At 45.5% G+C, this 22,968-nt stretch overlaps 1 protein-coding gene across 1 annotated transcript in view; it reads right to left on the reverse strand.

The window, feature by feature from the left end:
* LOC310748851 (uncharacterized protein) overlaps positions 1 to 22,968 on the reverse strand; it is a 102,795-nt gene that overhangs the window by 10,177 nt on the left and 69,650 nt on the right. Inside the window, exons 46-62 of the mRNA XM_083584842.1 lie at positions 22,523 to 22,672; positions 20,988 to 21,104; positions 19,871 to 20,044; positions 19,277 to 19,481; positions 18,753 to 18,919; positions 17,138 to 17,250; positions 14,956 to 15,037; positions 13,717 to 13,854; positions 13,417 to 13,579; positions 11,815 to 11,936; positions 10,677 to 10,823; positions 9,411 to 9,524; positions 8,632 to 8,760; positions 6,925 to 7,086; positions 5,155 to 5,310; positions 3,188 to 3,353; positions 603 to 787 (exon numbers count right to left, since the gene is read on the reverse strand). Coding sequence (XP_083440968.1) covers positions 603 to 787; positions 3,188 to 3,353; positions 5,155 to 5,310; positions 6,925 to 7,086; positions 8,632 to 8,760; positions 9,411 to 9,524; positions 10,677 to 10,823; positions 11,815 to 11,936; positions 13,417 to 13,579; positions 13,717 to 13,854; positions 14,956 to 15,037; positions 17,138 to 17,250; positions 18,753 to 18,919; positions 19,277 to 19,481; positions 19,871 to 20,044; positions 20,988 to 21,104; positions 22,523 to 22,672 — 2,490 coding nt within the window. The remainder of the gene's footprint in view (positions 1 to 602; positions 788 to 3,187; positions 3,354 to 5,154; positions 5,311 to 6,924; positions 7,087 to 8,631; positions 8,761 to 9,410; positions 9,525 to 10,676; positions 10,824 to 11,814; positions 11,937 to 13,416; positions 13,580 to 13,716; positions 13,855 to 14,955; positions 15,038 to 17,137; positions 17,251 to 18,752; positions 18,920 to 19,276; positions 19,482 to 19,870; positions 20,045 to 20,987; positions 21,105 to 22,522; positions 22,673 to 22,968) is intronic.

The following is a 22,968-nucleotide window of genomic DNA, read 5'->3' on the forward strand; positions in this document are numbered from 1 at the left end:
GAAACAAAATCCCAAACCACTAGAAGTACTATATTTTTCTGTGTACAAGACAATGATTTTCTCTTTGACTGTTTTTCAGCAATTGCCCCCCCCCCCAAATCTCATCCACCCTCTTCGAGAAAATGCTCAACAACCCTGGGCAATCCTCCGCAAAAAAATAGCTTGACAACTCTGAGCAATCTTCCTCCATTTTCCTAAATTGGAGTCCCCCAAAATAGGGGTCATCTTATACATGGGGGCGTGTTATACACGGAAAAGTACGGTAAATCTCCTGGCTCAAATAGCAGCAGGTGGGGTCTTTGACCATAGCACAGCCCCACCCCCAAATATGAGACCCCTTTGGTGTCTCTCACTTTAGGGTACCGTCACCAGGGTCACTGCTGGCCACATCTGGGGCAGCAGTGCGTCCACCCCCACCAAGAAATCTTGGTCTCCGAGGCCAACTGATATCAAGCAACAGGATGGAGGTCTTCATGCCAGAAATGGTCTTTCCCCACCACAAAACCAGAACATAACGGCCCTGATCCCATCTCGAGCAAAAATAATAACAAGCACAGAATAAAATGGGAATCTGGAGGGCCCTGTCGTTTTTGAAAACACACCTCTGTTTTAGCGACTGGACCTCCACAGCCATGGGCCTTGAAGCTCAAGCTCTTGTTGGAGGCTTCCAGAGCCAAGTGCCCCACTTCCTCTCGTCTCTCTCTGTTAATGACAAGGTAGGTGTTGAAAGCAGCATGTTGTTGGCCATCTGTGCAAGCCTCGAGCTCCAGCCCATCCTCAGCACCCTCTGCGAGAACCAAGAGAAGAGCAAAGTTTTAAGCCTCCCGCGGTCACGGTGGAAAAAGAGAAATGTGAAATCAAGGAAAGGAAGGAAGCAGCCATTGCAAAATGGTAGAAATCATCATAGAACTGTAGAGTTGCAGACAAACTTGAGAGGTTTGGAGGATGGCAACACAAGAACGGGGCCTTCTCTGCAGTGGCTCCCCGTCTGTGGAATGCTCTCTCCAGGGAAGTTCGTCTGGCGCCTTCATTATACACCTTTAGCTGCCAGGCAAAAATGGTTCCTTTTCAACCAGGCCTTTGATTGATCCGATTTACATCCTATGTCCTTTTAAAATGTTTTTTTTGGGGGGTGGGTTGTTGTTTTTATTTTTATTAGATATTTTGTGGTTTTATATCTTGAGACCCCCAGGTATAGGGCGGTATATTAAATTTAAAAAAATTAAAATTAAACAAACTTCCAAAATATAAACAAAAAAGGAGGCTGCCAAATCACCATCACTGCTACTCTGGGTCAAGGGTGGCCATGTGTCCTACATTACACAGGGCAGTCCTCTATTTGAAGACCTGACCTGTCCCTGCCCCCACAAAACCATAAGAAGGAAGAGCAACCAATAAAGTTGGCCACTAAGAGCTGTGTTTTATTTGTATACCACCTGGATCAAATTGAGAAACAAAGACACACAACATATGAAATTGTTTCTTTAAAATCCCTAAACTCCTTTTTGTCCCTTCCCAGCTACTGCAAGGGGAGTTAATCAGAGAGACAGAAAGAGTTGGACCCAAGGCCACCCAGCTCCACGAGGATGTGATCTCTAGCTCTACCACTACTACTCAGATGCAAGGGTTTGGGAATCTCTTCCAGCCCGAGGGCCACACTGACTAATGGGCAACCTTGGGGGGGGCGCATTTCATGGTGGGTGGGACCAGAGGCAATAGCAGGTGGACCAGCAGGTGTAGCCTGCTGTAAAAAAGTGAAAGTCGCATTTTGGCAGTGCGCGAGTCAGATTTTTCTGCAGAGAGGTCTTCCTATCCAGAAAAGAAGAAGAAGAAGAAGAGTTTGGATTTGATATCCCGCCTTTCACTCCCTTTAAGGAGTCTCAAAGCGGCTAACAATCTCCTTTCCCTTCCTCCCCCACAACAAACACTGTCTGAGGTGAGTGGGGCTGAGAGACTTCAGAGAAGTGTGACTGGCCCAAGGTCACCCAGCAGCTGCATGTGGAGGAGCGGAGACACGAACCCAGTTCCCCAGATTACGAGACTACCGCTCTTAACCACTACACCACACTGGCTCCGAAGGAAGAGGCATTATTATCAGGACATATTCCAGGCAGGCAAGAAGCTCTCTGGGAGGGCATGGGGGAGGGCCAATGAAGGGTGAGGACCAGGGGCACCATCTTGTTGGGGGTGTTCAGCAACCACACCACAGCCCCCCCATCACTTCACAAGTGCTGAAGGACCAGGTGCGCAGCCTGGGAGTCATTTTGGACTCACAGCTGTCCATGGAGGCACAGGTCAAATCTGTGTCCAGGGCAGCTGTTTACCAGCTCCATCTGGTACGTAGGCTGAGACCCTATCTGCCTGCAGACTGTCTCGCCAGAGTGGTGCATGCTCTGGTTATCTCCCGCTTGGACTACTGCAATGCACTCTACGTGGGGCTACCTTTGAAGGTGACTCGGAAACTACAACTAATCCAGAATGCGGCAGCTAGACTGGTGACTGGGGGCAGCAGCCGAGACCATATAACACCGGTCTTGAAAGACCTACATTGGCTCCCAGTACGTTTCCGAGCACAATTCAAAGTGTTGGTGCTGACCTTTAAAGCCCTAAACGGCCTCGGTCCAGTATACTTGAAGGAGCATCTCCACCCCCATCGTTCTGCCCGGACGCTGAGGTCCAGCGCCGAGGGCCTTCTGGCGGTTCCCTCATTGTGAGAAGCAAAGCTACAGGGAACCAGGCAGAGGGCCTTCTCGGTAGTGGCGCCCGCCCTGTGGAACGCCCTTCCAGCAGATGTCAAAGCGATAAACAACTACCTGACATTCAGAAGACATCTTAAGGCAGCCCTGTTCAGGGAAGTTTTTAACGTGTGATATTTTACTGTATTTTTGGTTTCTATGGAAGCCGCCCAGAGTGGCTGGGGAGGCCCAGCCAGAAGGGCGGGGTATAAATAATAATTTTTTTAAAAAAATTAATTAAAAAAAAATGCTGGGCACCCATAACCTGGGACCCAAGTTGGTGCCCCTGATGGGGACTGAGGAGAGCTCTGAAGGCCACACAGAGAGCTATGGTGGGCCACATTCGAGCCTGAGGCTCCCCTCCTCTAACCGCAACAGCACACTGGCCATCACTTTGAGGCATTCCACATGCAATTGGATGACAATTATCCAGAAGAGAATAGCGAATTTACCTTTTAGATATCCCATGTAACATTGAAGGCATCCTTTTCCTTTGGAAGCTGCTATTTTCACTGCCTCTTTTGGGTCAATCTTTGCCTCCACCCGGACTTGACTTTGACCAGCTGAGGAAGCCACACTCCCCACCACACCCAACCAAACATCATCAGATGCTTTGAGCTGTGGAAAGAAAGGCAAAACATTTTCAGAAACTGGTTTTCAGAAGCGTTACCACCTCTACCTTTGGGGCAGAACATAACCACTGTGACTAGTAGCCATCAATAACTTTCTCCTCCATAAATTTGCCCATTTGTCTTCTAAAGACATCCCACTTGGCGGCCATCCCTTTGGGAGTGAGTTCCATAGTTTAACAATTTGCTGCGTGAAGGATGACTTCGTTTTCTCTGTCCTGAATCTCCCAGCATTCATCTTCTTTGGACATCCATGAGTTCTAGCACCATGAGAGAGGGAGGCATTTTTTTTAATTCTCTACCCACATTCCCCATGTCGCACATAATTTTATACTATTCTGTTGTGTCACCTGTTCCCCTCGTTTTCTATAAACAAAGGAGTCCCAAATGCCACAACCCAAAGCCAGTGTGGTGTAGTGGTTAAGAGCGGTGGACTCGTAATCTGGTGAACCGGGTTCGCATCTCCGCTCCTCCACATGCAGCTGCTGGGTGACCTTGGGCTAGTCACACTTCTCTGAAGTCTCTCAGCCTTACTCACCTCACAGAGTGTTTGTTGTGGGGGAGGAAGGGAAAGGAGATTTATAGCCGCTTTGAGACTCCTTCGGGTAGTGATAAAGTGGGATATCAAATCCAAACTCTTCTTCTTCTTTCCTCATACTGAATGGTGATTTGGAGTGGTATGGCAAGAAGGCACTAGGCCCTAATTGAATTCTGCTGACACCCACCCAGGGACGTCTTTAGCAGATGCGGCGCTGGCGTGCAACTATCCACCCAGCACCCCCAAATTACAATGGATTGCGGGGGGGGGGGGGGAGAGAGCTGCGCAGACAGCCATGGAGGGGGCGCAACTCTCCCCCATGCCACTGCGGGAGAACAATCCCCTACAGAGGCTTGGGAGGGAAGCTGCGTGCCCCCCAGCCATATAGTTGGCGGGGCACAGCTTGCAGGCGTGCAGGGAAAGGGAAGGCCCCTGGCAAAGCTGCGCAGCTCCTCCACTCGCTGGGGCGCCCCTGAGAGGCTGGCGCCCTGGTGCAACGCACCACTAAGCCCTATGGGAAAGACGGTTCTGCACCCACCCAGCTACTAGTAATTTTAAAGCTCCCACCGCCAGCCCACTCTTCAAATTATTTATATTCACCTGAATACCTTTACCACTAGGTGGCAGTGCATGCTCATTTGCAATAAGGGTGGCAGATGAAGGTAATTTTTGAACTCAAATAGTTATGGCGGATGCAGGATTGTCGGGGCAAATTGCATGTCAGGTAGCAGGGGTGTGCAAGAAAGGCCAGGCAGTCCTTTCTCTTGCAACAGTTCTGTTGGGAGGGGGAAATTTGCATTAAAGGAAGGGCAGGGAAATGAGAGCGTGCTTAACCCTTTGCTTGCCATTGGAACTTAAGTGCCTGCTGCATCAGACCAAAGGGATATTCAGTCCAGAGCAGGGCCGGGTTTAGGTTTGATGAAGCCCTGAGTTACTGAAGGTAATGGGGCCCTTTATATGTCCAGCTGTCCTTTGTCAACAACACATTGTCGCTGTTTTTTGTGGTCTGTGCCTTAGTTTCTGAAGGCCTGCCTAAGCAGGAAATAGCAAAGCGGGAGCCAGTCTCTTGGGAGAGAATTCCACAATATGGGAGCTGCTACAGAAAAGGCTTCCTTTGATGTCGCCACCAACCTTGGCTCTGTTGTCAACAGGCCTGAGAGAAGTTGCTTCCATGAGGGTCTTAGCACCCAGGCAGGTTTGTATGATACGATATCTCAGGTAGCCTGGGCCCGTCACATATTATACAACTCACTGAAAACTCTGTTGAATAGTTCCTCTCTTCGGCTGTGCTACGATTTCTTAAGGTGGCCGCGATGGACCCCTCGCCGCCAGCAAGGCTGAGTTTGCCTTCTGATCGCCAGAGAAAACCTCCCTTGTTTAGCTGGTGCTTCCCAGAGACTGCAATTGCCTAGGAAAACAGAGTGGGTGGCAGAGCAAAGTAAAGTAAAAGGGTGCGGGGAGAATAGGCATGTGTCACGGTGGGTAGGAATGATACGTCTTTGATACTGCTTCCAAATCTGGACAGGCAGGGTGCCCCCAAAGAGGAAATGCACCCCGCAAAAGGTTTGCATAAAAATTGCATATGGTAATTGTTATGTATAGAAGCCAATTTAGAAATAATGACTATAGCTGGAATGGAACATGAGAAAAGCCCTGCTGGATCAGGCCAGAGACCCATCTAGTCCAGCATCCTGTTCTCACAGGGGCCAACTAGAGGCCTGTCATAAGAATTTTAAGGTCTCAGATATAGAATAAACATTCATAAATACACACATATCTAAATATATGAACCATGTGTCTGAAATAGTATGGGGGTGCAATCCTGAAGCCATTTTGACTCTCCCAATGACCTCAAATATTCCTCTGCAGTAAGAGAGGCAAATGGGGAAAGCCTTCCCATTGTCTTTTTGCTTGCAAATCCTGTCTTAAGGGCGTATTTGTGTATGAATACAGTGAGCCTGTAACCTGGACTCAGGAACTAAAGTGTTAACCACCACAAAAAAATGGCCAGACTGCCCAGGTAATGCAATCAGTGACCATTATCAGGTATCTTGGCAGGCAGGATTTCTGCTGTAGACCGCCTCCTTCTGTGATTTCTTCTGTGATGTATGTATGGGGTTTTTTTTGGGGGGGGGGTCTTGGGCTACAGGGTGGGCAATTTCAAAAGTCTATATAAGGGTTTGCAAACCATTGTTCAGGGTTCTCCTCCCACCTGCATGTGGTGAGTGGGGACCCTGTTGCAACAGTTCCTTTAATAAAGATCAGGCTTACTAGCCGCTTTGCTTCTCAATATACTCTGGTTGGCCTCTGTTTTCTCCTACCAATAGGGAACCCACTTAAGGACTCTATACGGGCTCTGGAATACCCCATAAACAAAAGGGAGCAGTTTTTCTTATAACAGGCCTATAGGGAGCCCGCAAGAAGGACTTCTGTGCAGTTGCACTTTCTCCCTACTTGTGTTTGCCAGGAACTGGTAGTCAGAGGGACACTCGCTGCCTCCATAAAGGGAACACAGAGACACAATGATTCCCATGCAGTGGGGAAGACAGAGACCTGGTGCGGTGTGTGGCTGCTTGCTCAGCCAGCTGCTGACCCGGTGTGCATGTTTGATGGGCAACTTCAAGACCCTCCTGCCCTCCCTTCTTAGGGAGATAGCTCAGTTGGTAGAGCATGAGGCTTTGAATCTCAAGGCCCTGGGTTTGAGCCCCATGCTGTGCAAAAGATTCCTGCCCTGCGGAGGGTTGGCATAGATGACCCTTGTGGGTCCCTTCCAACTCTACGATTCTGGGATTCTTTATCTTTTAAGCCACACTCAGACCTGACCGCCCCTCTAATAACATAGGATGCTTTCAGATTGATAGAGGGTTGTTCTCTGCAAAGCAGAGGCATGAACATGTCACTGAAGTCCTATGCATGTTGGTTCAAAAGGAAGCCCCATTCATTTCAGTGGGGCTTCGTTCTGAATAGGCAGGCATAGGCTTACCCTGTTTGTATTTGAGAGCAATGGCAACCCATCACTTACCTCCGGGAGATCGCAGGTTCTGAGGCTCGCAAAATGACGAAGCCAAGCTGAGTAGTCCGTTTCAATTTCCCCTAAGATATGCTGACTGGAACACGGAGTCGAAAAGATGTTTTCCAAAATGGCTTCCACCTGAATTTTATCCAGGTGCAATGACTTGCTTTTCTACATTTTTTTAAAAAGGGGAAATAGAACAGGAGCTCAAAATGTGCCTGCATTTCTGATGTCTGCAGTCACTGATGAGTACTACTCTCAAGTTGTTTAATAATGGCTCCTAAAGGTGCCCCCAGACTGTCACTGTTTTGGGGTGAGATTCAGTCACATACCAGCCAATTCAGGCAGATCCGCACCACGCACCTGAAGCAATTGGCTTCTCCCAAAGAATCCTGGGAGCTGTAGTTTGTTGAGGGTGCTGAGAATTGTAGCTCTGTGAGGGGGAAGCTCCAGCTCCCAGGATTATTTGGCGGAAGTGATGGGCACAAGCCTACAGATCTTATGGAAAACATTCAGCACCATCAGAACAAGAATAAATAAATAAATAGCTAGCAGAACAGGCTCAAGGGCCATGAAATATGTCAAAAAGCAAATCCTGCCCTACCCCAGTCTTGTTCATGAAAGCAATTTTCTCCAAATGATGTAATAAATAATAATAATTATTATTATTATTATTATTATTATTATTATTATTATTATTATTTATTTATACCCTGCCCATCTGGGCAGCTCCCAACAAAATATTAAAAACACAATAAAACATCAAACATTAAAAGCTTCCCTAAACAGGGCTGCCTTCAGATGTCTTCTAAAAGTCAGATAGTTGTTTATTTCCTTGATGGTAGGGCATTCCACAGGGCAGGCGCCACTACCAAGAAGGCCCTCTGCCTGGTTCCGTGTAACCTCACTTCTCGCAGTGAGTGAACTGCCAGAAGGCCCTCGGAGCTGGACCTCAGTGTCTGGGCTGAACGATGGGGGTGGAGATGCTCCTTCAGGTATACTGGGCCGAGGCCGTTTAGGACTTTAAAGCTTTGAATTGTGCTCAGGAATGTACTGGGAGTCAATGTAGGCCTTTCAGGACCGGTGTTATATGGTTTCGGCGGCCACTCCCAGTCAGCAGTCTAGCTGCCGCATTCTGGATTAATTGTAATTTCCTAGTCACCTTCAAAGGTAGTCCCACATAGAGCGCATTGCAGTAATCCAAGCGGGAGATAACTAGAGCATGCACCACTCTGGCGAGACCGTCTACGGGCAGATAGGGTCTCAGACTGAGTAACAGATGGAGCTGATAAACAACTGCCCAGGACACAGAATTGACCTGCGCCTCCATGGACAGCTGTGAGTCCAGAATGACTCTCAGGCTGTGCACCTGGTCCTTCAGGGGCACAGTTACCCCATTCAGGACCAGGGAGTCCTCCACACCTGCCTGCCTCCTGTCCCCCCAAAACCAGTACAGTGGTACCTCGGGTTAAGAACTTAATTCGTTCTGGAGGTCTGTTCTTAACCTGAAACTGTTCTTAACCTGAAGCACCACATTAGCTAATGGAGCCTCCTGCTGCCGCTGTGCCACCGCTACACGATTTCTGTTCTCATCCTGAAGCAAAGTTCTTAACCCGAGGTAATATTTCTGGGTTAGCGGAGTCTGTAACCTGAAGCGTATGTAACCCAAGGTACCACTGTACTCAATTTCATGCAACAGAATAATGAAGATTCCACCTCGTATGTCAGATTCTGCACAATTTTTCTGCCATTCCACTTCAGGTCCAAGTGCTGACTCAACAAGGCTGCCGTCTGCTCGAGGGACCCGCAGGCCTGGAGACTTGCAAGGCTTAGAACATTCTGAAGCTGCAGAAATTATGAATGAGAAACATTGGTTATTACTTTGGAGAAGATGTGTGGTTCAGTGGCAGGGCATCTGTTCGCCTGCAGAAGATCCCAGGTTCAATCCCCGGCCCCTGCAGGTGGCACTGAGAGATACGTCCCTGAAACTCTGGAGAGCTGCTGCCAGTCAGTGCAGACAACATTGAGTTAGATGAACCAATGGTGAACTGTGGTATAAGGCAGCTTCCAATGCTCTATGTTATGTACTGAAGTTCTCATCCTAGGTCAGCAGGGGGATACTGTAGATACTTATGCAAATAAGGGATCGAAAGTGACGTTCAGTGATTGGATAGTTTTAGAAAGTTGTTACAGTAACGTTGTACTGGAGCTCTATATAAGCAGGCTGACTGAACCCTTCAGTTCAGTTCTGTTTTGGCCTGTGAATAAACAAGAGCTGTTTGAAGAATCGCTGTGTCGTCTGATATGTTCACCCACAACTTAACACTCTATGTTCACTTTGGGTGGCATAGCTGCAATGATGCAATGCAGTCTTTTATATAGCAAAAAATAAAAATAAAAATGCACATACTGCTTTCTATAACAAAGGACCTCTAAGCGGTTTCTCACAGACGACCTAAAATATTAATTGAAAATGCCAATAAAAACATTTGTACCTGGCTTGAGGAAGCTGTGATACAAGCATCCCAAAGAGTGGTGTTGGTCTGGGACTTGTCTCCGAATGTAAATTTCAAGTGGCCGGGTTGCCCATCGTCCCAAGCCAGCCACACCTAAAGTCAGAAAAAGAAATGCTGAACTAAGTTTCAGACAGAGCAGCATGGCAAGAGCAATATTCACTTGAAAGGGGGGAAAGCACATCCTAGGGTTATGAGCCCCTAAGGGACAAAGTGATTAGCATTTAGAGCAGGGGCCAGCAACCTTTTTCAGCCGTGGGTCGGTCCACCGTCCCTCAGACCATGTGCTGGGCTAGACTATATTTTTTGGGGGGATGATGATGAATGAAATCCTATGCTCCACAAATAACCCAGAGATGCATTTTAAATAAAAGGACACATTCTACTCATGTAAAAACACGCTGATTCCCAGACCATCCGTGGGCCGGTCCATTGCCTACCCCTGATTTAGAGAAATGGATGTAAGCTACTTTGATCTCCTGGAAAACAGCAGGATAGAAAGACAGGCTGTGTTCATATGATCATACCCAGGTATGAACAAGCTTCTTTTCCTTGCAAATACTGTATTTTTCGCTCTATAACGCACCAGACCATAAGACACACCTAGTTTTTGGAGGAGGAAAACAAGAAAAAAATATTCTGAATCACAGAAGCCAGAACAACAAGAGGGATTGCTGCACAGCGAAAGCAGTGATCCCTCTTGCTGTTCTGGCTTCTGGGATAGCTGTGCAGCCTGCATTCGCTCCATAAGACGCACACACATTTCCCCTTACTTTTTAGGAGAGAAAAAGTGAGTCTTACAGAGCAAAAAATATGGTAACTTCTCTTTGCACAAGCGGGAAAAACAAGCCAGGAAGCCATAACTAACTATACCTTTCCATTACGTGGGAAACTATGGTTAGCAGCTTCCAAACAAGCCCAGGATATGGAAACCATGGTTTAAAGTTAAGTGTAATGCATGTGCCAGCCCTTGTCGCAGGGATGGGAACCTGTGAAACCTGTCTATCCAAGCCAGCATGGCTGATAGTCAGGAATTATGGGAGTTGTGATTCAGCAAGATTCAGAGGGCCACATGTTCCCCATCCCTGCTTTACACAACCCAGTTCAATTGGGGGAAAAATTCCATACATTATCAGGCGCACACAGCTGCGTTCTGATATCCAATTTCCAGAACAGGACTTATTTTTGGATAGTTATCTATAGGATTGCACCGTTAATTGCTTTGTGTGATCCATCCGGTCAATTTACCTGCTGGTTGTAGGTGCCTCTTCTGCTTTCGGTGAGAGATCTAACCTCCATGTGATTGATGGTGAAGTTAAAAGGGTGAGACACTGCAGCATAGTAATAGACACGCTCTTTTCCAAACTTGAGAGAAGAAGATACAGAGACCTGTTGCTGTAATCAAAAACAGAGGTTAAACAAGTGATGGCAATAGTAATCTCTCCTATTTAATTATATTGTTTATTATTCATTATATTATTAAAAATAATAGTATACCACCCTTCATCCGAAGATCGCAAAATCTAGACACAAAATGTCTAGATTTACCATATTTTTCGCTCTATAAGACACACCAGACCATAAGACGCACCTAGTTTTTGGAGGAGGAAAACAAGAAAAAAAAATATTCTGAATCTCAGAAGCCAGAACAACAATAGGGATCGCTGCGCAGCGAAAGCAGTGATCCCTCTTGCTGTTCTGGCTTCTGGGATAGCTGCGCAGCCTGCATTCACTCCATAAGACGCACACACATTTCTCCTTACTTTTTAGGAGGGAAAAAGTGAGTCTTATAGAGCAAAAAATACGGTACATACAAATGGAAAAGATAACAAATTTTGTATTGTTTAAGTTTTGGGAGGTTTAGACAGGAGAAGGGCTTATGAGGTCAGAAAGGCTGTTTAAAGCTATATAGTGGAAACAGCAGGAGATTACTAAGCCTTGTCCCGCCCCTCGACCAAAGGGAAGGAGCCAGGTGTGTGTGCAAAGGAACTATGATCATGTCCCTTGTCTGCTGGATGGAGAAGAGAGAGGGGTGCAAGAATCTGTGGAGAAGCTGCTCTATTGTACAAGGGGCAATATTTATACATTCCTTGCTCTGTCTATTTTTGCTTCTGGCCCCACCCACCAACAGCATGTGGCCCCCAGAAGGTTGTCTAGACAGCTAGGTGGCCCTCAGGTTGGAAAATGTTCCTCAACCCTGTTTTAACTGGTGATATTGGAGAATGAGCATGGGAGATCTTCTGGATGAAAAACCTGCATTCTGTGTTTCCATGTTGTCTGAACTTGGCGTGTTGGTGGCCATAACTGAGGAGGCAATAGCTTTCCAGAGCAGGGTCTAAGGGTGTAGCGCTGCATGAATGGAAAAGCTGACTCTCATTTCTGTTACCTTTTCCTTTGCGTCCCAACCAATGATGACGTTGTCTCTGTGGCTACGTCCGGAGTGCTCCACATGCAAGCGGAGCGTGGAGCGCTGAGGAAAAGGGACCGAGAGAGGATGGCAGATCTCCACTGAAATGGAAAACAAGCCACGCTTCCTGTTAGACACAACGCCCAGTGCTTGGAACAAACCAGTTGGATTTAAGGAAGTTCAAAAATCTCCAAACCACACCTTAAAGCAGTCCCTATAATGACCAGGTGAACTGAATGTGAATTAAGTTCATTTGGGGGTAGAACTTTGAATGACTTCCACATCATCTTCATACTCTTACCTGTCCAGGAAACACATGATGGGAAAGTTGAACATCCACAGTATGGTTTCAACTAGGGCCAGGGCCTTTTTAGCACTGGCCCTGACGTGGTGGAACACTCTGTTACAAGAGACTAGGGCCCTGCAGGACTTGACATCTTTCCGCAGGGCCTGCAAGACAGAGTTGTTCCGCCTGGCCTTTGGTTTGGATTCGGTCTGACTCTTATGTTTCCCTCCCCTTGTGGTCTTGATTTATCAGCTACTTTAAAATGAGGCTGCATTTTAAATTGCATTTTAACCTGTATTTTAAAATTGTTTCTTTTCTTTTCTTTTCTCCCCCCCCCCTTTTCCCCCATTATGTTTTTACTGTGATTTTATTGGTGTTAGCCGCCCTGAGCCCGGCTCTGGCAGAGGAGGGTGGGATATAAATAAAATTTATTATTATTATTATTATTATTATTACTACTACTACTACTACTACTACTACTACTACTACTACTACCCTTTGAATGAGGCCAATGATGCTGGATTTGAAAAGGTCTCTCTGAACATGGGCTTTTCTTTCAATTAGGAACGTATCTGGAGATGTCGGGTATTGAACCTGGGACCTTTTGGGTGCAAGGCAGATGCTCTACCACTGCTATGGCCCCCTGCCCTAGAACAGAGCAAGTCACTTGACTTTCCCATCTTTCTTTCTCTTCACCTGCAACCTGGATACTTCCCCTCCCCCCATAATAGATTTTTATTAAAGTCTGACTATATATATACACATACACGGTATATACAAAGTTTAATATCAAATACCCAATATCTTTTTAGATTATCAAAGATAAAAAACCTAATCTAAATGAAAACACAAACTGAAAAGGGGAGAAGATAAAAGGAAGGAAAGAGAAAAGCGAAAAGAGAACTTTTGATTCCTCTTCTGTCAGCTATAGGTAGAAAATGATTCAAAACATCCACTCTGAGGTAACACCCAACTATCTTACTTTCTAAAAAGCAATATTTTCTTCAGTCCTCAAACCCAGATATCACAAGGTCTTTTTCTTTTTCATGCAAAAAGTCCATAAAGAGTTTCTAATCTTTACTAAATATCAACAATGATTTTTCTGTAATTAAACATGTCAACTTTGCCGTCTCATCTAACCCCAATGATTTTAACCACCATTCCACCTGGATACTTTTAACAGGAGATGGCAGAGACTGAACCTTGGAAGCTCTGCTTAAACTGAGTGCTCTCCCACTGAGCTTTGGCCATTTCCCTTCTATCACTGCTTGCCCCAGAGTTTTATAGAAACCTACCCTGCACTTCATGACCTCCATATATCTTTGGGAAGACTCCAGTGTAGCTGCCTGCGAGTTTTGCTTCTTTGCCATCCCATAATGCAACACATCTCAAAGCTTGGGTTCTCTTGCTTTTTTGGTAAGCTGTTGTGAGAACAAGTCGCCTTGGAACAATTGCTAACTGAAATAAAAAAAAAGGAAAGAGATGCAACATCCTCCTGAGTTGTACACCCAGAAACCTCAAAGAGGCTATTCGCCACCTCCTCACTGCCTTGTTTGCATGGATTAAAACACATGTTAAAAAGTGGTCCCACCAACCTGGGGTACACTGTGCATCAATTCAAGGACTTGTGTGTGGTTCCTCCCAGTAAATGCTAACTTTGTCAAAACAAGGAAATCCTTATTTTCCATCTGGATGGAAATTTTTGCTTCTGCTTCCTTGGTAGAATAATTTATCTAAAGGAATTACAGAGGATAGTTAAACAACAACAGCAAAAGACTTTGCCCTCCCCTCAATGTATTTCTTCACCAGAGGCGATTTTAGGGCAGTGCAACCAGTTCCCCTTCACTGGGTGCTGAGCTGGGGCGGGGGTGGGGGTGGGGTGGGCGGCACTACAGTCAGGACCCTCCAATTATGGCATAGTCCAAGTGCAGAATGGAAGGCGAGAGACGGATGGGAGGTTGTTGAATTTTGGCCTCGGGCAGGGCACTGCTGAAATTTGAAAGACCAAAGTCTTTCACACACCCCTTTGCTGCCACTCACAGGTTCCCCAGGAGATCCCCAATCCTTTCTTTCATTTTCCTTTATAGCAGGTACAGGACAGCATCATCTGTTATGTGATCAGACCCTGGCCATCACTCTGAGAACTTAAAGACAAACCAATGGCCCATCTAGTCCAGCATCATTTTCACAAAGCCGCTGAGCAGATGCCTGTGGGAAGCCTGCAAGTTTTACCTGAGAATAGCACCACCACTCTGCCTACCTGCAGTTCCCCTGACAGTGGCAGCAGAACATATTCATCATGGCTAATGTCAGCCTTCTCTAATCCTCGTTTATCCAAGCTGGGGGCTATCACTGCCTTCTCTGAGAGCGAGTTCCTTAGTTTGGACCATGTGTTGTGCAAAGGACTTTCTCTTGCCTGACCTGAATCTTCATACACTTAGCTTCATTGGATGCCCAAAGGTTCTAGTTTTTTTGAGGGAGGGAGAATTTTTTTTTTACCTATCCCCTGTCTCCATACCATTCATAATTGTATAAACTTCTATCATGTCGCCTTTTCTCTAAACTAAAATGTCGCAAATTCTGAAACCTTTCTTCACAGGGCAGTAGTTCAACCGTCTTGGTCATTTTGGCTGCCCTTTTCTGAACCTTGTCCAACTCTATAATATTGGGGTGAGGCAACACAGCATTCCAAATGTGATCACACCATAGTTTTGAATTAACAGCGTGGTGATATCAGCAGGCTTCCTCTCCCCCAATTCCTTTCCTAATGTAAGTTGCAGTAAGATGCAGTTAGCAAAATCTGTGGCCGACGAGACTTAACTGGAACAATTTACCTTTGAGGAAACTTCAGCCATGCTGGGGAAATACTGAAGGAGAAATGGCAGGTTCTGGAGACATCTGATATGCAATTCTTCACTGGAGGAGAAAGAAAGAGAATCTTCTATCAGATGTGCTAAGGCAGAGCTTTCCAAACTGTGTGTCGCGACACTTTAGTGTGTCAGCTGCAGTGTGCAGGTGTTTCGTGCAATTGCTCCCCACGCTCCTCCCTAGACGGGAAAAGGGTTAGTTTAAACTAGGGGTCAGCAAACTTTTCCAGCAGGGGTCCGGTCCACTGTCCCTCAGACCATGTGGGAGGCTGGACTATATTTTGAAAAAAAAAATATGAACGAATTCCTACGCCCCACAAATAACCCAGAGATGCATTTTACCGTATTTTTCGCTCTATAGGGCGCACCGGACCATAGGGCGCAACTAGTTTTTAGGGGGGAAATAAAGGGAAAAAAATTATTTCCCCCCCAGCCCCAAAGAGCAAAGAAGCCAAGACAGCGAGCGGGATCCACCCCGCTGGCTGTCTTGGCTTCCTCTTTAGCCACAGGCAACCTCTCCAGCCAGGAGAGGTTGCGCGGCTTCGTTTTTAGCTGCGGGGCTGGGGCGGGGAAGCCCAAGCTTCCCCCGACCCCAGCCCCCAAAACAGGTCCAGGAGAGGCGGCAAGATTGCATGCAACCTCGCTGCCACTCCCGGAGCTTGCGGGGCTGGGGACGGGGGAAGCCCAAGCTTCCCCAGACCCCCCAAAACAGGCTATCTGCAAGCCTTCGGAGCCTGGCGGGAACTCCCTCCGCGCTCAGAAGGCTTGCGGATAGCTGCCTGAAGCCCGGGAAGCGCAGCGGCAGTTGGCGCTGTGCTCCCTGGGCTTCAGGCTTCAGGCTGCCATCCGCAAGCCTTCGGAGTGCTCCAAAGGCTTGCGGATAGCTGCCTGAAGCCTGGAGAGCAAGAGCAGTTGGTGCGCACCGACTCCTCTCGCTCTCCAGGCTTCAGCGAAAGCCTGCGTTAGCTCCATAGGACGCACACAAATTTCCCCTTCATTTTTGGAGGGGGAAAAGTGTGTCCTATAGGGCGAAAAATACGGTAAATAAAAGGACACATTCCACTCATGTAAAAACACCAGGCAGGCCCCACAAATAACCCAGAGATGCATTTTAAATAAAAGGACACATTCTACCCATGTAAAACATGTTGATTCCCAGACTGTCTGCAGGCTGGATTTAGCAGGTGATTGGGCTGGATCCGGCCCCTGGGCCTTAGTTTGCCTACCCATGGTTTAACCTCTGGTTTGCTAGTAAAACTGAATTACTGTGTCACACAAAATGATGCCTGTTTAAAATGTGGGTCACCAACATGAAAAGTTTGGAAAGCTTTGTGTTAAGGGATTAGCTATCCCTCTGAAGGTGCTTCTTGGTTGTCACCACAACCAGGTGGGATTCAACCAGCAAATTCAGGGTTTGCAAATACAGCTGGCTTTGGTGCTCTTGTGCAACAAACCTGCTGCTCCCACCTTATCCTTGTGTGATAAGGATAGTACAGGAAAATACACTGGAAAGTATGGGATAACACTTGCTCAATGCAACATCGTCTAACCCCTCCACAAACTAATCTGAATGAATGCTTAATAAATAACAGACATCATCTAACCTCTCTATCTCAGTAAGTGCCAGCAACCCACCATTTTGGGAAGACAAAGAACGATGGACTTGATTGGATTATAGCCAATGCTAGTCCAACTCAGAATAGACCCACAGGAGCAACCAAAGTCCATTAATTTCAGTGGTCCTACTCTGAGTAAAAGGGATGCGGGTGGCACTGTGGGTTAAACCACAGAGCCTAGGACTTGCTGATCAGAAGGTCGGCGGTTCGAATCCCCGTGACGGGGTGAGCTCCTGTTGCTCGGTCCCTGCTCCTGCCAACCTAGCAGTTTGAAAGCACGTCAAAGTGCAAGTAGATAAACAGGTACCGCTCCAGCGGGAAGGTAAACAGTGTTTCTGTGCACTGCTCTGGTTCGCCAGAAGTGGCTTAGTCATGCTGGCCACATGACCAGGAAGCTGTACGCCGGCTCCCTTGGCCAAAAAAGTGAGATGAGCACCGCAACCCCAGAGTCGGTCACAACTGGACCTAATGGTCAGGGGTCCCTTTACCTTTACCTTACTCTGAGTAAAAAGCCAAGGCCAACCTCTTCTTACCTTTGCAACTTATTTCTAGCCCTGAAAACAAAGAAGAGATTCAGGTTTGGGTCACAAGCCAGCTTCAGGGATGCTTCTGTCTTGTTTTCAGACAGGATCTCGAGGAGCGTCAGCTGAAGGAATAAGCAGGAGAAAAGACAACAACACATCAATGTGGATGTGTTCACGTGGAATCTAACAGAAGCATTGCAAGGTCTTGTTCCTCTTTAATGCTCGTACCATTTCACACTGATGACTGTTTCAGAAATTCAGCCCGACCAACATCCTGTTTGGCACACCCTGTGCTGATGGTGCTCTCTCTCACAAACCTATGATGGCCTGGAGGAAGGGCATCTCAATCCGACATCACAGTGATTCCAGTATTCCAGCTTTCTTTGACCCGCCATGATCACAGAAATCAAGCATGTGTGTGCAACTTTCTGGGATGCACAGAACTCCTGTATTCCTCACGATGTACAATTTGTGTGATATCATTTAATCCAGATTTATTTGTTAAACAAACAGACAAACCCTGCTGCCAATGGCCCATTGGCAATATCAAGGCCCCATCTGAAAACACCCTTATTTGATGTTGTTGCTGTAATATTTTAATGTTGTTAGGTTCTTCTTCTTTTCTGCTGTTTAGCGTATACTGTTTGTTGTTTTTGTCCATGGAGTTTTCTTGGCAGGGATACTGGAGTGGCTTGCCAGTTCCTGCTCCAGGTGGATCACGTTTAGTCCAAACTCTCTACTATGACCTGTCCATCTTGGGTGGCCCTGCACAGCATAGCTCATAGCTTCTCTAGTTATTCAAGCCCCATCACCACGACAAGACAGTGATCCATGAAGGAGAAGACAGGAGTGCCTGGCATGCTCTGGTCCATGGGGTCATGAAGAGTTAGACATGACTAAATGACTAAACAACAACAGTATACTGTTTGACTGACTACTTTGACAATAAGTACCTTAGGTTGGGAGGATAGTTTTTTCCTGAAATACTTTTTTTTAAATAACCCCCCCAAATAAAACAACAAATTAATTAATTAATTAATTAATTAATAACAATAATTTTATTATTTATACCCTGCCCATCTGGCTGGGATTCCCCAGCCACTCTGGACAGCTTCCTAGCACATATAAAACACAATGAAACAGAGTTAGCAAAGTTAATGGACAAACTGTGAAAAAAGGACAACAGGGACTTTGAAAAAGAATGGGAACCTTTTACAATATATTTGCAGAAACATCAAAAAAAATGGACTTGTTGGTGGGATTTAAATAAACATTTACAATTTTATTTACATAAAACAAGGAATATAATATTGTGATAACATAGTATTGTATATAAACAACGTATCATTTGATGTAATAAACCAGAAATGGAAGCTGAGGGAAGTCAACGGGGGGCGGGGGGGGATGAAAAACTAATGTTTAGTATTGATATTGGATATTTGTTTTGAATATGGAAAATCAATGAAATCTTTAACAATTTTTTTTAAAAAATAAAACACAATGAAACATCAGAAAATAAGAACTTCCCATTACAGGGGATTGTTTGCTATATTTCTGGCAAGCCACTTAGAGGTTCTGTTTCGACTGAGTATTAAATTAATTTTGTTAAATAAATATAAAATACCTTAAGGCTGAAAGGGAGACCATGATGCCTCAGGTAACCTAAGGAATGTTTTACTTCTGCTGTGAGTTCCAAAGGGCCACGCAGTTCAAAGCCAGTGAGGACATCAACAGTGACAGCCACACTTCCGTTATTAAATAGCCCTTGAAATGCTGCTCTGGCTTTGTTTTCTGAAATGCAACAAAACGAAAAATTTCCACCACCATTGTCCAGTGCATGGCTTAAGGCTACACAAAGTGCTTCTTTTTCTTGAGAATTTCTAGGGCCCAATGGTTTTTTAAGAACAGGGTGTGGCCCACTGGCTCCCACACGTGTCTGCACGCTGCTTTGAAATGGGTACCTGCCAATCAAAGGAAAGGATCAGGAGCTTTCTCCAAGCCTTGGTTCCCCCGGTGTTGTTGGACCACAACACCCATCATCCCTCACCTCCACTCCTGCTGGCTGAGGATGATGGGATTTGTAGTCCAATATCATCGGGGGAACCAAGGCTGAGAACGGCTGCAGGACATGGGCAACATTGACTGTACCTAGTTTCTGTAGGAAGAAGGTCAAATTGATTGCTGCGGGATATCTGGATGTTATCGCTGTCGTAACATTATGCAGACTGCAGCAAAAGGTGTTGTGTTGCTGCTCCACATGGATGGAGTTAGAGGTATAGGTAATAAGCGTTTGTCCACTCACAGTCTGGATCCACCTCTCTCGAGTGGTATTAACTTCAAAGGACATTATCACCTAAGAGAGATAAGTGCCTTAGAAGCAACTCAAGAATCATGAAATGTTCAGCTCCAGCAAAGAAAAGGAAGTGTCTGATTAGTGAAATTATCTTTCAATTTAGCTCTGCACTCATAATGCGGTTGTGGACTTATCAGTCCATTTTACCATATTTCTCCTTGTATAAGATGACCCTTTTTAAAAAAACCCAAAATTAAGAAATCAGTATTTCTTGAGTTGTTGAGCTTTTTTCAACAATCATCCACCGGGCGAGGCCCCCAGCCACTGCATTCATTATCCGTGTATAAGATGACCCCAAATTTTTGTCTGATTTTTTTTAAAGCGAAAAACAACATTTTATACACAGAAAGATATGGTAAATGAAGAACAACAAGAATGACCACACATACCTGGATGGTTTCTGGGATATATGAGCGTAGCAACCATGACCATTTGTGATTAAAATTCCCTGTTAAATTTATCCTCCTTTCAACTGCTTGTATTTGCCCTCTAACAATTATCCAGCATGAACCATACTGAATCTTCACTCTCAAGTTCTTAACATCCACCAGCCCAGCCACAGCCTGTATGGAAAAAAGCATATGTGTTATGAAAAGGATGGAGAGTTTTCATTTCCCATTTGATATATAATGAATTGGGTGTGTGTGTGTGTTTAAAATAACTTTTGTAAAAACAAAACAAAACAACACAACCAGAAGCTTTTTTTATTAGGAATTGTAGGTACCAACATTTCAAAGGACCAGAAAAGACCATGTATGCGACAACAGCTGCACAGATGTTACTGGCCCAGAGATGGAAAGATGACAAAGTCCCTACCAGAGAGGAATGGCAAACCAAGCTGTTGGACTATGCTGAAATGGCAAAACTGACTTGAAAGCACAGGAACCAAGAAGACCAAAACTTCAACAGTGAATGGGAAAAATTTATAAATTATCTAGGAGACCACTGTAAGCAGATGAAAACATTATCAGGATTTTAATAACGCTTGTAATGTAGTGAATATTATGGAGAAATACAAATATGGATTATGAAATAATATGTAGTTGAGAGGGTGTACAATAGGACCCATGAATAGGGAAAGTGGGAAGTCCAGAGATTTGGAGAAATCTCTAAATGTAGATATGTAATTTGAATTGTTATAATTTTATATTTGTAAAACCAAATAAAAATTATTATAAAAAAGGAAAGGATGGAGGGTTTTACAGCTCTCTCTCTCTCTCTCTCACACCCACCCACCCACACTGTGGTTTGTTGGTTTCTTTGCAACTTTAGTGGATTTAAAGGATGTCAGGTCACATCCACACCAGACATTTACAGCACATTTAAAGCAATAGGCTTCCCCAAACAAGTCTGGGAGCTGTAGTTTACTGCTCACAGAGTGACAGTTCAGAGCCACTTCACCTCCCATGATTCTTTGAATGGTGAAGATGTGACCTGATTTGTACAAGGCAGCCAAGTTAGGCTTCTGGACAAGCATGTCTATACACAAACAAACAAAACCCTTACCTGCAACTCTATCCTGTCTTCTATCCACAGTGCTTGAAAAGTTTCTAGATTATGCGTGAGCCTGTAGTCAAGAGAGATGTGGTCCAGCTTCTGTGTAAAGCTCAGTTCTTCTGCGATCTAGGTTTTTTTTTTTAAAAGAGGGGGGAAGGAGAAATGCATTAGTAATATGGGTTGTGTGCCCTGAACAAACCCCATTGCTGAAATTAGAAGTCAGCTGGAAGAGAAATGGGGCCAACCACAGACATTTTGCTGCTTGAGGCAAAAGACCAGTTAACATACTCCTCCTTATTCCAGGGGTCTTCAATTAGTCCAGACCTGAGGCCCAAGCTGCAACATGGAACCCACTTTCGCATGTGATTGGTAATTAAAAGTGCTAATAAATGTGTACTAAAGGTAAAGGGACCCCTGACCATTAGGTCCAGTCGTGGCCGACTCTGGGGTTGCGATGCTCATCTCGCTTTATTGGCCAAGGGAGCCGGCGTACAGCTTCCGGGTCATGTGCCCAGTATGACAAAGCCGCTTCTGGCGAACCAGAGCAGCGCACAGAAACGCCATTTGCCTTCCTGCTGGAGTGGTACCTATTTATCTACTTGCACTTTGACATGCTTTCGAACTGCTAGGTGGGCAGGAACTGGGACCGAACAACGGGAGCTCACTCCGTCGTGGGGATTCGAACCACTGACCTTCTGATCAGCAAGTCCTAGGCTCTGTGGTTTAACCCACAGCGCCACCCACGTCCCTATGTGCACTACTAATCCTAAAAAGGCAACCCACATAGTAGTATATGCAGTGTTTCCTCAGTTTTACTACTAAATGAAAACTAGTCCCGCAATGCGGGAGGAAAAAGACATGAGCACGTGGTTGGCCAGATATATGTATTTCATTAAAAAAATGCCTCCGTTTTGAGTGTTATGCTTCTGATTTGAGTGCCACACTTCTGTTTTGAGTGTTACGCTGAGGTCTGTCTGTTTTTGCTATTTATTTTGCATTTTTGTGGCTCTTTTTGTTTTGTTTTTGTGACTGTGTGGAACCCAGTTCAGCTACTGATTGTGTGGCTGCAGTACATTGTTTATTGCTTTCATTTTATGGGTCAATGGTCTAGTTAGAAAGCAAAATTCATGTTAAGTTGCTGTTTTAGGGGTTGTTTTTAAAAGTCTGGAACGGATTAATCCATTTTGCATTACTTTCTATGGGAAAACGTGCCTTGGTTTTGGAACCCTTTGGTTTTGGAACGGGGTTCTGGAACGGATTAACTGTGAGAACCAAGGTGCCACTGTAATGGTTTTTGTATGTTGTTTTCACTAATAGATGCATTTTAAGACACACTTTTGCTTAATGCCTTTTAAATGTGCTGGGTGTGTGTGTTATTCTTTTGTTATTGTTTTAACTATTTATTTTGTGCTTTTATCCTGTATTTTTATCTTGTGAGCCGCCCTGCGATCTTTGGATGAAGGGCAGTACATAAATTTTAATTATTATTATTATTATTGCACACATTATTTGGATATACGCTACTAAAAGGGAGGTGCGGTTACCTGCTTGCCGTCCACGCTGAACTGAAGCCACCTCTTACAAATGGTGCCATTCTTTTCTGAAATTAAATCGACTACTGTCCTGGCAGGTATGCCCAAACGAAGGCTGCTTTTGACATTATGAGTCAGCAACGCATGCAGCTCTTGTCTGGTCTGTGAGAAATTGTATCAAAGAAGATCAGGTGAGGAGTGTGGGAAAGGCCCGTTGTCCTACTGTCCTGGGCATGGGACTGGCCACAGTGAAGAGACACAGGAGGCCTGCAGTAAAATGTTGCAGCATGGAGGGCTCCCATTCCATGTTCTAACCTGCCAGCCATATCACCTTCCAAGATATTCCATGCCATTTCCCTCTCCCTTCCAGGTTTCTTCCCCCCATTTCCTTTCAGGTGGGTGTAGTCTATTGGGGATGTCCCTTTTGTAACCATCTGTAGCTCCCCATTGGCTTTACT

Source organism: Podarcis filfolensis, assembly GCF_964270895.1.
Source record: "Podarcis filfolensis genome assembly, chromosome: 14".
NCBI classification, from domain to species: Eukaryota; Metazoa; Chordata; class Lepidosauria; order Squamata; family Lacertidae; genus Podarcis; species Podarcis filfolensis.